Here is a 13,846-nt window from a genome sequence, read left to right on the forward strand (position 1 = left end):
CTGAAACATGACACTGCCTGCATACACATTCTGGGGATTAATTCCTCCCTGTGTGCATCCTTGAATTAATGACTAATACAAGTTAATAAACAAATACATCAACTCCAGGACTTTCCAGATGGCTTTACTCTGAGGTATGTGTCCTACACTGGCTCTCCGAGTTTTCCAGTGGGATTAAACCCAGGTTCTAAAGTCGTATTTTGCCCACAAACACACCTTTTGTTGGGCTGCCTTCCTTTCTCTTTTTTTTCTTTTCTATTTCCGTATCAGTGTTTTCTTCACCTCCCAAATAAATCACTTATACTTAAATCTTTGATGGGTATTTGTTGTTGTCCTTTATAACTTTTCATTTTGAGCATATTTATTTATTTATATGAAATATTATATAATAGATAATTTTAATTGATAAAACAGATTAATTTCTAAAGTGCAGAGAAAAAAATTGAAATAGCATGTTTTATGTTGTTGTTCAGTTGCTCAGTTGTGTCTCATTGTGACCCCATGGGCTGCAGCACGCCAGGCCTCCTTGTCCTTCACCATCTCCCAGAGTTTGCTGAAACTCGTTCATTGAATCAGTGATGCCATCCAACCATCTCATCCTCTGTTGCTCCCTTCTCCTACTGCCTTCAGTCTTCCCCCACATCAGTGTCTTTTTCAGTGAGTCGGCTCTTTGCATCAGGTGGTCAGAGTACTGGAGCTTCAGCTTCAGCATCAGTCCTTCCAAAGAATATTCGGGGTTGATTTCCTTTAGGATTGACTGGTTTGATCTTCTTGCAGTCCAAGAGACTCTCAAGAGTCTTCCCTAGTGCCACAGTTCAAAAGCATTAATTCTTCAGCTCTCAGCCTTCTTTAGGGTTCAACTCGCACATCCATACATGACTACTGGAAAAACCACAGTTTTGACTATACAGACCTTTGTGGGCAAAGTGATGTCTCTGCTTTTTAATATTCTCTCTAGGGTTGTCATAACTTTTCTTCCAAGGAGCAAGTATTTTTTATTTCATGGCTACAGTCACTGCAGTGATTTTGGAGCCCAAGAAAATAAAGTCTGTCACTTTTCCATTATTGCCCCTCTATTTGCCATGAAGTGATGAGACCAGCTTCCATGATCTTAGTTTTTTGAATGTTGAATTTTAAGCCAGCTTTTTCACTCTCCTCTTTCACCCTCATCAAGAGGCTCTAATTTAGTTACTCTTTGCTATCTGCAATTAGAGTGGTATCATTGGCATATCTGAGATTGTTGATATTTCTCCTGAAAATCTTGATTCCAGCTTGTTAGTCATCCCCGCCCCAGCATTTCGCATGATTTACTCTGCATAAGAAGTTAAATGCAGGGTGAAAATATACAGTCTTGACGTATTCCTTTCCCAGTTTTGAACCAGTCCGTTGTTCAATATCAGGGTCTAACTATTACTTCTTGTCCTGCATACAGGTTTCTCAGGATGCAGGTAAGGTGGTCTGGTATTCCTGTCTCTGAAATTTTTCCACAGTTTGTTGTGATCCACACAGGCAAAGGCTTCAGTGTAGTCAATTAGGCAGAAGTAGTTGTTTACTGGAGCTCCCTTGCTTTTCCTCTGGTCTAATGGATGTTGGCTATTTGGTCTCTGGTTCCTCTGCCTTTTCTAAATCCAGCTTGTACATCTGGAAGTTCTCAGTTCACATACTGTTGAAGCCTAGCTTGAAGGATTTTAACCATTACCTTGCTAGCATGTGAAATGAGTGCAATTGTATGATAGTTTGAACATTCTTTGGCATTGCCCTTCTTTAAGATTGGAATGAAAACAAACTTTTTACAGTCCTATGGCCACTGCTGAGTTTTCAAAATTAGCTGACATATTGTTCAGTTCAGTCACTCAGTCGTGTCCGACTCTTTGTGACCCCATGAACCACAGCATGCCATTGAGTGCAGCACTTTAACAGCATCATCTTTTCAGATTTGAAATAGCTCAACTGGAATTCCATCATCTCCACTAGTTTTGTTCCTAATAATGCTTCCTAAGATCCACTTGAATTCACACTCAAGAATGTCTCGCTGTTGGTGAGTGACCACACCATCATGGTTATCTTGGTATTTAGACCTTTTTTGTATAGTTTCTGATGTGTTCTTGCCACATCTACTTAATCTCTTCTGCTTCTGTTAAGTCCTTGTCATTTCTGTCCTTTATTGTGCCCATCTTTGCTTGAAATGTTGCCTTGTATCTCCAGTTTTCTTGAAGAGATCTCTGGTCTTTCCCATTCTATTGTTTTACTCTAATTCTTTGCATTTTTCACTTAAGAAGGCTTTCTTTCCTTGCTATTCTCTGAACTGTACATTCATTTGGGTATATCTTTCCTTTTCTCCTTTGCCTTTCATTTCTCTTCTTTTCTCAGCTATTTGTAAGGCCTCCCCAGACAACCACTTTGCCTTCTTGCATTTCTTTTTCTTGAGAATGGTTTTGGTCCCCACCTCATGTACAATGTTAGAAGCATCTGTCCATAGTTCTTTAGACATTCTGTCTACCAGATCTAATTCCTTGAATCTGTTTGTCACTTCCACTGAATAATCATAAGGGATTTGATTAGGTCACAGCGAAATGTTCTAGTGAAGAAAGACAATTTTATTTTCAATGTCTATCTTTTACATCTTTTTCTTGACCTATTACACTGCTTAGAACTTCTCTTAAAATATTGAATAAAAATGATGAGTTATTTTTAATGGGATCAGAAATTAAAATAGAGTAAAGCATAACAGATTGTATAAATTTTACAACCATCCATTTATTTGCTTTTTAAAAAAATTGAGATTGCTGTTACCATCTAACTGAAATCCCTTTAATTCATTCTCATTTTCTTTAGATAATTGACCTGGGTTCTGGAAAAGGCTACCTAAGTTCCTTTTTGTCCTTAAAGTATGGCTTAAAAGTTTATGGAATTGATTCCTCAAATACTCATGGAGCTGAGGAGAGAAACAGGAAACTGAAGAAACATTGGAAAGTCTATCGTAGGCGGTCAAAACTAGATGTCAATGGACTGACGTTACAAACAACAAAAGAAAGGGAAGTGCAAGATGAAACTAAACGTAAAGCAGACATTGAGGGAATATGTAACAACAGCACTGCAAAGCAAGAAAAGCCATCAACCTCAGACTTTTTATCAGAGTTTTCAGGTTCTGTGATTTCTGACATCAGAAGACAAATGGAAAACCTAAAGGTTTATTCACACCAAGAGGAAAATTTGTGTTTTGAAAATGCCTTTTCTCTTAGAGACCTTTTGCCTGTTAATGCCATAGAACCTACTTCCTCATCCCAAATACGTAAGAGAAAAATGTCTGAAGCAAGTAAAGAAAGAAGAAAAATTACTTCGAAGTCAAATGAACCAAATATATATTCACCTTTAACATCTATTATCACTGCTGATTCAGAACTACATGATATTATTAAAGATCTGGAGGTGATTTCAGTTTTGAATTCTGTAATTTGATTTATGTAAAGGCCCTAAAACATAGAATTAAGTTTTAATATTAGCTTACTTAAGCTGCATATCTTATTTGATTACATTAATTGAAAGAACCAAAAAAATAAAATAATATTCAGGCTTTCATGATTTCCATAGATACCAAAATCTGATAAGAGTACAAATCTGACAATCTGACAATTACAGTTTTCCGGAATGGGGTGCCCTTGCCCTCCCCTAATTTTTAATTCTGAATTAAACGTAAGTACTAATACAGACACTAGTTAGCTAAGTTATCATTATACAATTGATGGATTTTTAAAATTCCAGTCCAAGAAAATTCTTACGTTTCATTTACATTTAGAGTAAAGATGTATCATCTAGGGCAATATTGGGCTTCCCTGGTAGCTCAGCTGGTAAAGAATCTGCTTGCAACACAGGAGATCCTGCTTCGATTCCTGGGTTGAAAAGTTCCCTGGAGAAGGGATAGGTTACCCACTCTAGTAGTCTTGGGCTTCTTTGGTGGTTCAGATGGTAAAGAATCCACCTGCAATGCGGGAGACCTGGGTTTGATTCTTGGGTCAGGAAGATCCCTGGAGGAGAGCATGGCAACCCACTCCAGTTCTCTTGCCTGGAGAATCCCCATGAACAGGGGAGCCTGGAGGGCTATATAGTCCATGGGGTCGCAAAGAGTCTACACAACTAAGCATGAGCACAAGGGCAATGTTATGTTTAATGTTAGCCTTGGTAACCGAATTTTCAATTTTATTGAGCAAGAGTAACTTCTGAATTCTTAAATATTTTGAACTTTTTCTGAACTACAAGTATGTTGAGTTATATAATGTTTAAGAGACAATGTATCTTAAACAAAGGCAGAATTGTATGTTAAAACAATATTAGAGGAGTTTCTAGAAATCATTTGGCCTAACTCATTGTTTAGAAATCAAGGTAGCCTTTAAAAGTTATGATATTCTACTCCTGTTAAATTTTTTGAAAATTCTTCCCTAAAGAATGAATAAACAAAAGATCCTAGAATTCTTTATAAATTTAAATCCTTGTTTGGTTGGTGACCAATGTTTAATACTTTGTCATTTTAGAATGGGGAATTTTTCTTTTTCCCAGGTATTTTTGTATTTCACTAATTGTGGAAAACTGGTTAATCCTCATTAATTGTTTTTCCTATATATGAAATCAGTAATTAAGTTACAGCTTAACCTTCTCTTGAGGTTAAACAACCCCAGTTACTTTAACTTGACTTCAAAATATATACACTTTTAGTGCTTATTATCATTTATTTTTGCTTTTAAGAGTCATCTGAAAAGTATATGATCAAAACTGTATGCAAGCTTTTATAATAATTTGCTGATAAAATATATGCTGGAAGATTGTTTCTTGAGTCCTTAGTGAATCAGTAATTTAATAACCCAAATTGACCGATACCTCTTATCCTTTCCATTCCCCACCGCACAACACACATACAATTCTTAAATATTTTGCTAGTAGGATACTATGCTAATTGCAGATTTTTGTTTGCCACCTGCTGATATTATTAACCAATCCTGTATAATGAATACAGTAAAGAATGAGGTTAAATGTTTTTTGTGTTGTCTTTAGGGAGAGCTAAGCTTAAAAAGAGAGATTTGTACCTCTATGATCTACCCTTAATTAGCAATAAACCCTTTCTCTCTGAATTACTTATTATTTATAGCATAACATCTAAGTAAAACCTACCCAAGCTGTCTAATCACTGAGAAAAGCAAAATAATTACACAACATTCCATAAAATGTGCTTTGAAGAGAATAATGATTGAAGCAACTGAATATTTTATCAAGTCAAAGCATAGTACAGGTACAATTCTTTTCTTTAGAAAGGTTAGACTTCAGCCGTGCCTGCAATGCAAGAATCCCGGGTTCGATCCCTGGGTCAGGAAGATCTCCTGAAGAAGATAATGGCTACCCACTCCAGTATTCTTGCCTGGAGAATTCCATGGACAGAGGAGCCTTGGAGGGCTATGGTCCATGAGTCCCAACAAGTCGGACATGATTGAAGTAACTAGGCACACTCATATCTAGATTATATGAGCTAAAGTGTTATTTTTTGTAAAATAACTCAAATGAAGTAGTTGTATTTGTTCTTAAAATAGTTATAATAATATATTTTATTCCCAACTTAATGTCTGTTATTTTAAATATTTATAATATCCATATTTATAGTAACCTGATATTGATGATAAGAATATAAAACATTTACTGAATTTTATTATGTGCCAGAGATTATACTAAGTCACTTACAAGTATTAACTTATTAAAGTCTTGCAACAACCTGTTGAGATGAGATACTATTATTGGCCTCACTTTACAGATGAGAAAATTATGGAACTGAAGAGTTAAACAGCATACTGATCAAAATTCCTTTGAGTGCCTGCCACTGTAACCACTGTGTCTGTGTATGCATTTAAATTAGGCTTTGAGTAATTAGGAGAAACATTCCAAAGGAATTTTACATAATTCATGTTATAAAATTAAGAGCAACATTTTTTATTTGGAATTAATATTGTCATATTTGGTGTAATGAGTGAACTAAGTAAACTTTTTTGATGTTGGAGTAGAAATGCCCACTTAGCAAGGCTTAATTTCTTTTGAATTTCTTTTGTATGGCAGGTTTTAAAAGTTTTGAACGGTGAAGTGCAATTTAAAAATTGACTATTAAGATATTAATATATCTCAAATCACAAGTTTGTCCTAGTAACACCACCTACATTTGATTGGTCAAATCAACCTTTATTTTGACTAGTTGTTAAGCAAATATTAATTGTAAAAGAGATCAGAGAAAAGTAAAATGGACAAGTAACCAAAAGCATTAGAAAATCAACTCAGAAGTATGTCAGTTTTGATAAAAAATCACTATCATTTTACCTATAAAGGAAATAATTATGTTATGAAAATGGGACATACGATACTCACTAGTTAGAACTTTATCATTTTTTTAAAGCTCTGCATTCTGATAAACATATACAGTCTTCACCTGAAATGTGTTTTACCCCTCCTTTTAGTTTCCAACATTTTTTTCTTCTTATCTTTTAAGGATTGTTTGATGGTAGGTCTACATACTTGTGGTGATCTTGCTCCAAATACTCTGCGAATATGCACTTCCAAGTCTGAAGTCAAAGGAGTTTGCAGTGTGGGTTGCTGCTATCACCTCTTATCTGAAGAGTTTGAAAACCCACATAAAGGTACAAAGTTCTTTATGTCTCATGATTTTATTTATTTAAGCAAAATTACTGCTTTATCTCTCACCCTCTTTTTTGTTGTTGACAGTATTGTCATTTTGAATTAGCACTTGAGATAAGATCTGATATTCTTGCAATGTTAGAAATGTTACAGCAAATGAAATTTGATGCATTGTCACTTGTGGTGTATTTTGTGATAGTTTTTTTTTTTTTTTTTATCATAGTATGGTCTTAAAGAGTGCCAAAAACTGCAAATATGTGAAAATTTTGTGTGATACATGTTTTAGAGAACTTCTATTTAAAAATATTTGTCAGATACACATTCACTAATGTAGTGAAGCTAAGTTATTTTGTCATAAATATAGAGTTGACAGGATTTGCTTTCATTTCCAAACCCTTCTCCATCTTGTAAGGCATACTGATATTTCCCCTTCATGAAGAGTTTCTTACTCTATTGTGAAGTGTTAAAACACTATGCTGTCAAAAAGGTGGAGACCTGCATTTGCTTTAAAATAATAGTATTCACACTCTTTGCTCCTTGGGCTGAGAAGATACCAGAGGAGTGAAGTACAGAGTGTGTTGACAAGACTGAAAGCACTTTCAGTCCTTCATCGAGAGCAGCTCCAGAAATTCCTCCTTTTGACCCATTTTATATGTTATATCTATTAGACATGGTATCACATTAGGCGGTTATGTAGTTTATTAATATTTAGCAGTTCTCTTTTCTATTAGTTTAATGAGTTCTTTATCAATATCCAGTGTCCCTTGCCAGGAATTTTTAGGTCAGGAAGTTGTATCAATATGGATGGCATTGTTGGCTCTTTTTTTCAGTTATAAAACCCAGATGAGTATGAAATTTTGATTATTTTTTAGTCATGTCCAAGAGGTAAAAATTATTGTTGTATACTGAAATTTGGTTGGGTGAAACAGAGGTCTTCCTTAAAACTGGCAAAAGTTTTTATAGAGAAGAGTGGAGTTAGAATTTTTTATGTCAGTGTTTTAAAAACTATCTTTTAGAAAAGATATGCAGAGGTAAAATTGTGAAGAGATACGCAGAGTGAGAGAAAGAAAGCAAATTGGCAAAAAGTTAACAGTAGTTTAATTTAAATGGAAAATGTGCTTGTCGTATTATTATTTCCAATTTTGCTCTGAATACACAAATTTTCAAGATAAAACTTGGGGGGAAAAGTGAACCTAAAATTTTTTTTTGCTCTATAGTATATAACCAAATATTGACATTAGTGTATAACCCTTTTTGTACCACTTTCCTAAAAGAAATGGGAAAAAAAAAAAACAACAAACATTTAATGCAATCACAGTTTTACAGCTTTTAAAATATTAAATGGAAAGTGTTCTCCTGGCTCAGCAAGCATAAAATTCTATGTAGGGAAGGAAGTTCTTGTTTTTCAGGCGCTTCCTGTTTTACAGGTACAGTGAAATGGGTTTTTTTTAACGATTGTCCCAGGTGGGAGTAGATGGAGCCACTTGATGTGTCTTTCAGTTCAGAAATACTGTCTTATAGTGTAAGATCTTTAATTTCAGCTCCCTGCTTCCTTCTTTCACTTTAACATCATCCCCCTCCACCTCACCCCCAACCACCACCCACCACCAAAATGCCTTCCCCTTCCAAAGGGCTTCCCTCTCTCCTGTAGGTGGTCCATCTTAAGACTGCCTTCTCTGGTCCTGCTGGACCCTTGCAGCCCTTGCTGTGTATCGTCAGGTCTCAGGCTTTATCTCTGTTCTTCACACTAGGATCGGGGTCCTCTCTCTTGGCAGTGTACTCTGTTCTCTGTCACACACATTTTTCTACTTCTGACTGTCCCTCTGGAATGATCCCCAGAACTGGTTCCGCTGATTTGAGATGTTTATTTCTTAATGTACATTTAAATCAACGTATCTAGTATAAGTGTGGTCTATGAGTAATTTTATTTATTCTCTGACTTTTGTTGAATATGTAAAGAAATTCAGATTTAAGTGGCTATCATTATTTCATGAAAACCAGGAAATGTTATTGGTACAATTTACATCCTTTGTCTGGTTCTTCCCTTTTATTCTTAAAGGGAATGGCAGAAACTACTTGCCAGGGTAGGAAGCGATTTAAGAGATTGACTAGTTGCACACTAGTTGCTCCTTTGTCAGTCCATTTATGTCAGTCTTCTATAGGCAAATAGTAATTTAATATTCTTAGTTGCATTTATTTATAATGTACTTCAATAAAGTATAAACAAATATAAGGGAAGATAAATATTTTTAGAGCTAAATGAAATGATTGAGGAAAGTCCTTTGTGTTATGAGACCACTTAGGTACCTTTTCTGACACACTGTTATAAATTGTTTAGAAGTATTTATTGACCATGTATTCAAGCTGAGATGAAAAAATATCTTTGAAAAAGGCATATTCACTAGAGAGGTTTTTGCAGAATCTGAAGGAAGATCGGTGCACCGCATCTTTGCCACTTCATTTCTGCCATGGAAAGATTTGATAGATTGAGTATTCAAAATGTAGACACTAGTTTTTGTTTACTTTTTTTTATTTTTTATTTTTTTATTTTTTATAAATTTATTTATTTTAGTTGGGGGCTAATTACTTTACAATATTGTAATAGTTTTTGCCATACATTGACAAGAATCAGCCATGGGTTTACATGTGTTCCCCTTCCCGGACCCCCCACCCACCTCCCTCCCCCTCTCATCCTTCTGGATCATCCCATTGCCCCGGCCCTGAGCCCTTGTCACATGCATCGAACATGGAATGGTGCTCTGTTTCACATATGACAATACACATGTCTCAATGCCATTCTCCCAGAACGTCCCACCCTCACCTTCTCCCTCAGAGTCCATAAAATTGTTCCATGCATCTGTGTCTCTTATTCTGTCTCGCATATAGGGTTATCGTTACCATCTTTCAGATTCCATATATATGCATTAGTATACTGTATTGTTGTTTTTCTTTCTGGCTTACTTCACTCTGTATAATGGGCTCCAGTTTCATCCATCTCAGTAGAACCGGTTCAAATGTATTTTTTTTAATGGCTGAGTAATATTCCATTGTTTACTTTTTTATCTTCAGAACTCAGCACATTGCCTCAGACATGGTTCATGTTGATCAGTGTTTGTACAATGTGTGCTGAATAGATACTTGAGTGGCAGTTGCCCTTGTTCACCGCATTGATAGGAGGAGTTTGGCCCCGGAACTCAAATAAGAAAAAGTGTTGGAAAGTTTTGTTAATGACTGTGACTGGCAGCTACAAACTCTCATTTTCCCTTCTTGTAGGCAGAGTTAATTCATGCAGAGGCCTTCCTGTCAAAAATATCTTAACCATTGGAAATCATTAAGATTATGATCTCAGTGGCTTAAGATCTATAAACTAGACTTAAGTGGCAAAAGCTGATGGTATTATCTTAATGTTATTTGATTTCCTCATAAATACCTGAAAAACACGGGGGCTTGGGAGTCTTGCTTGTTAGGAAAGCAAAGAATAAGCAAGAGGGAACAGGACTGAGTGATATGATGAGGCTGGTGGAGATGTATGCAAGGTGATTACTTTCAAATACTTTGAAAGCAGAGAGTTTGAAAGCCAAAAGGTAGGAGGAAAATGTAGAAAAATAAGTGATAGGAAAAACAAAAGCAACCGAGGTTTATGTTGAGCTTTGCCTAGCTTTGGACTGTTGTACCTTCTCTTCTCAAAAACTGGATGGCAAAAAGTCACTCCCTTCTTTCTTTCCCACACCCCATCTTCATTTTTCTTGCCATTGCCTATAGTGAAAGGAGAGAAGATATGAACCATCTCCTGTGATTTTTATAACAGTATTTCTCAACTCTGGCTGCCCAGCTGGATCATATATGACAGTTGCAGTGTCTAGATGCTTGGGACCTGCTTCTGACCTTCTGAAATATCTCTAAGAATGCGATTTTAATATAAGCATTTTTAAGAAGCACTGCAGGAATTCTAATGAACAGCATCATTGAAAACAAATATTTATTATGGTTCCTAAGACATACAGAATTTTAGAAGATGTTCTGTAGAAATATATTCAAGGTTGTTTGTAGTTATTTTAACCTCTCCCATGCAGGGACTTAGGTGGACTCTACTCATGTGCTAGTTTGCAGATCCAAACAAAAGACTGAACCCAAGAATATATAAGAAGGGTATATCAAAGTCTAGACTACAGAGAATTAAGCCCCCAAAAGTCCTTTAAGCATCAAGCTCAGAGTGAAAACCCAGGAAACTCAAACATATAGGTAAAAATGCACAATAAAGTTAAGGGTTAGAAACTAGACAAAATCAAGGAAGACAATCTGGAACAAGAAAAAAATGTCCAAGATAATTATATGAGCACCACTAGAAGACAATGCCAAAGAATGCTCAAACTACCGCACAATTGCACTTATCTCACACGCTAGTAAAGTAATGCTCAAGATTCTCCAAGCCAGGCTTCAGCAATACGTGAACCGTGAATTTCCAGATGTTCAAGCTGATTTTAGAAAAGGCAAGGAACCAGAGATCAAATTGCCAACATCCGCTGGATCATTGAAAAAGCAAGAGAGTTCCAGAAAAACATGTATTTCTGCTTTATTGACTATACCAAAGCCTTTGACTGTGTGGATCACAATAAAATGTGGAAAATTCTGAAAGAGATGGGAATACCAGACCATCTGACCTGTCTCTTGAGAAACCTGTATGCAGGTCAGGAAGCAACAGTTAGAACTGGACATGGAACAACAGACTGGTTCCAAATAGGAAAAGGAGTCCATCAAGGCTGTATATTGTCACCCTGCTGATTTAACTTATATGCAGAGTACATCATGAGAAACGCTGGGCTGGAAGAAACACAAGCTGGAATCAAGATTGCTGGGAGAAATATCAATAATCTCAGATATGCAGATGACACCACCCTTATGGCAGAAAGTGAAGAAGAACTAAAGATCCTCTTGATGAAGATGAAAGAGGAGAGTGAAAAAGTTGGCTTAAAGCTCAACATTCAGAAAACTAAGATCATGGCATCTGGTCCCATCACTTCATTGGAAATAGATGGGGAAACAGTGGAAACAGTGTCAGACTTTATTTTTTTGGGCTCCAAAATCACTGCTGATGGTGATTGCAGCCATGAAATTAAAAGATGCTTACTCCTTGGAAGGAAGGTTATGGCCAACCTAGATAGCATATTTAAAAGCAGAGACATTACTTTGCCAACGAAGGTCCATCTAGTCAAGGCTATGGTTTTTCCCGTGGTCATGTATGGATGTGAGAGTTGGACTGTGAAGGAAGCTGAGCGCTGCAGAATTGATGCTTTTGAACTGTGGTGTTGGAGAAGCCTCTTGAGAGTCCCTTGGGCTGCAAGGAGATCCAATCAATCCATCCTAAAGGAGCTCAATCCTGGGTGTTCGTTGGAAGGACTGATGTTGAAGCTGAAACTCCAATAGTTTGGCCCCCTCATGCAAAGAGTTGACTCATTGGAAAAGACCCTAATGCTGGGTAGGATTGGGGGCAGGAGGAGAACTGGACGACAGAGGATGAGATGGTTGGGTGGCATCACTGACTCGATGGACATGGGTTTGGGTAAACTCCAGGAGTTGGTGATGGACATGGAGGCCTGGCGTGCTGCAATTCATGGGGTCGCAAAGAGTCGGATACGACTGAGCAACTGAACTGAACTTTACTGATGAGCAGGTGTGTGTGTGTGTGTGTGTGTGTATGAAAGCAGACAACAGCAGACTTTTTGTTCTTAACGATTTAGCAGTGACTGTTTGGAAAGATGGAATACGGATGTGGTCTTATTTTGTATATACAGCATGCATAGTATTCATAAAATAGAAATCCACCACTGTACAGTTTGATCATAATATTGAGATAAACTGATAGGGCAAGATGTTTGCATGGGCAAGGTTGGCATATTTCCTGTCACATATTTAGGACTAGGTTCCATGGAGTGATGTCTTCAAATAATCAAGTATGTCATGTGTTGCTCCCCTCATATCTTACATACCTGCCCCTAACCCTCAGTTTGTTTGCACTGCTGTTTTCAAGTTTGAATTGGGGCAGTATTGCCCTTTGGGATGTAAATCTGAGTTATTGATAGTCCAACATAGTATAGTAGAAAAGTCTGCTAAGTACACTGCAACTTTTTATGACAATATTGTACTATGTAAACAATATGTGTTTTACATTAATATGTTTAGCCAGTACACTGTGGTAGACCATAGAGGTGGCCTGTCATGAATGTTAATTTTCAAAAATACCTCAAAACTCTCTGAGCAATTATGAATACCAAAGTTGTACCATATGCTTTAAAAACTGCTTTTAAATATTTATACATTATGAGCCAGTAGTTCCTAGGAGAACATGAAATCACAGAAACAGTTTTATTGCAGTGCTTCATAGAATATATATGTATATGTATATGTTTTCCCAAGTTTGACTTGTTGCAGTGTTTTGTCTTAATATTGATCATCATTATCATAGTTAATTTGAAATACTGATACTATTTCTTTCCGTAGAAGCTGGAGAGAGAACTTTTTTTGGTTGTTTTTCCTGTCAAGGTAGAGATGTGCTGAAGAAACACTCCTGGTTACCTCTCTAGATCCACATCTCTCTTCTTCCGTGTTAACTGAACTATGACTTTTTTCAAGCATCAGTTATTAGGAAGACTGAGTGCTGCTATCACCTCAGAAATATGTGACTCTCAATCTAAATTAGCTATGATGATTCCGTTTATTTAAAAATGGATATGAGACAGTTGTTACCAATGAAGCATGAGGAGCATATCTCCGAAGTGGTTTCCTGGGAAATATTTTTTCTCTTAAAATTGAATACAAGACAGAAACATTGCTTTTCTTTTTCTTTTTTGCCTCTGGTCTTGGTCATCTGTATCTGTTTGTTCAGTCTAGTAATTCAGCCTGCTGTGCATTCTGTCAGAGTTTGATCTCAGTTCTGTAACTGAGTCATTCAGGCCTGGTCTGAGGAATGAAAGTAATCTACTTTTCCTGTAAGTTTATATGATCATATCAGAGACCTCGGAGTGTGGGATGAGTAGAGAAAGAGCCGGGACCCTAGAGAGTCCCGTTAGGTGGTTTGATGGAGCTTCTTCAGTGACCCTGATAGGAGCCCTTTCTGGGAGCAGCTTTTGTCAGGGAACAGATTTTTGCTTGGTCGCTCCTTGTCTTCTCCACCCAATACCCGGAA

The 13,846-nt window shown here is 36.7% G+C and overlaps 1 protein-coding gene across 13 annotated transcripts in view; it reads left to right on the top strand.

Annotated features, from left to right (window-relative positions):
- METTL25 (methyltransferase like 25) overlaps positions 1–13,846 on the top strand; it is a 316,231-nt gene that overhangs the window by 27,497 nt on the left and 274,888 nt on the right. For all 13 annotated transcript variants that reach the window (XR_014083323.1, XR_014083325.1, XR_014083322.1 and 10 more), the window contains exons 4-5: positions 2,836–3,429; positions 6,518–6,665. Coding sequence is in view for 6 of the 13 variants with exons in the window: in XM_081594867.1 (XP_081450993.1) it covers positions 2,836–3,429; positions 6,518–6,665 (742 nt within the window). In the remaining 7 variants the exon portion in view is untranslated. The remainder of the gene's footprint in view (positions 1–2,835; positions 3,430–6,517; positions 6,666–13,846) is intronic.

Source organism: Giraffa tippelskirchi, chromosome 4, assembly GCF_054371585.1.
Source record: "Giraffa tippelskirchi isolate mGirTip1 chromosome 4, T2T-mGirTip1v1.2.pri, whole genome shotgun sequence".
Lineage (NCBI taxonomy): Eukaryota > Metazoa > Chordata > Mammalia > Artiodactyla > Giraffidae > Giraffa > Giraffa tippelskirchi.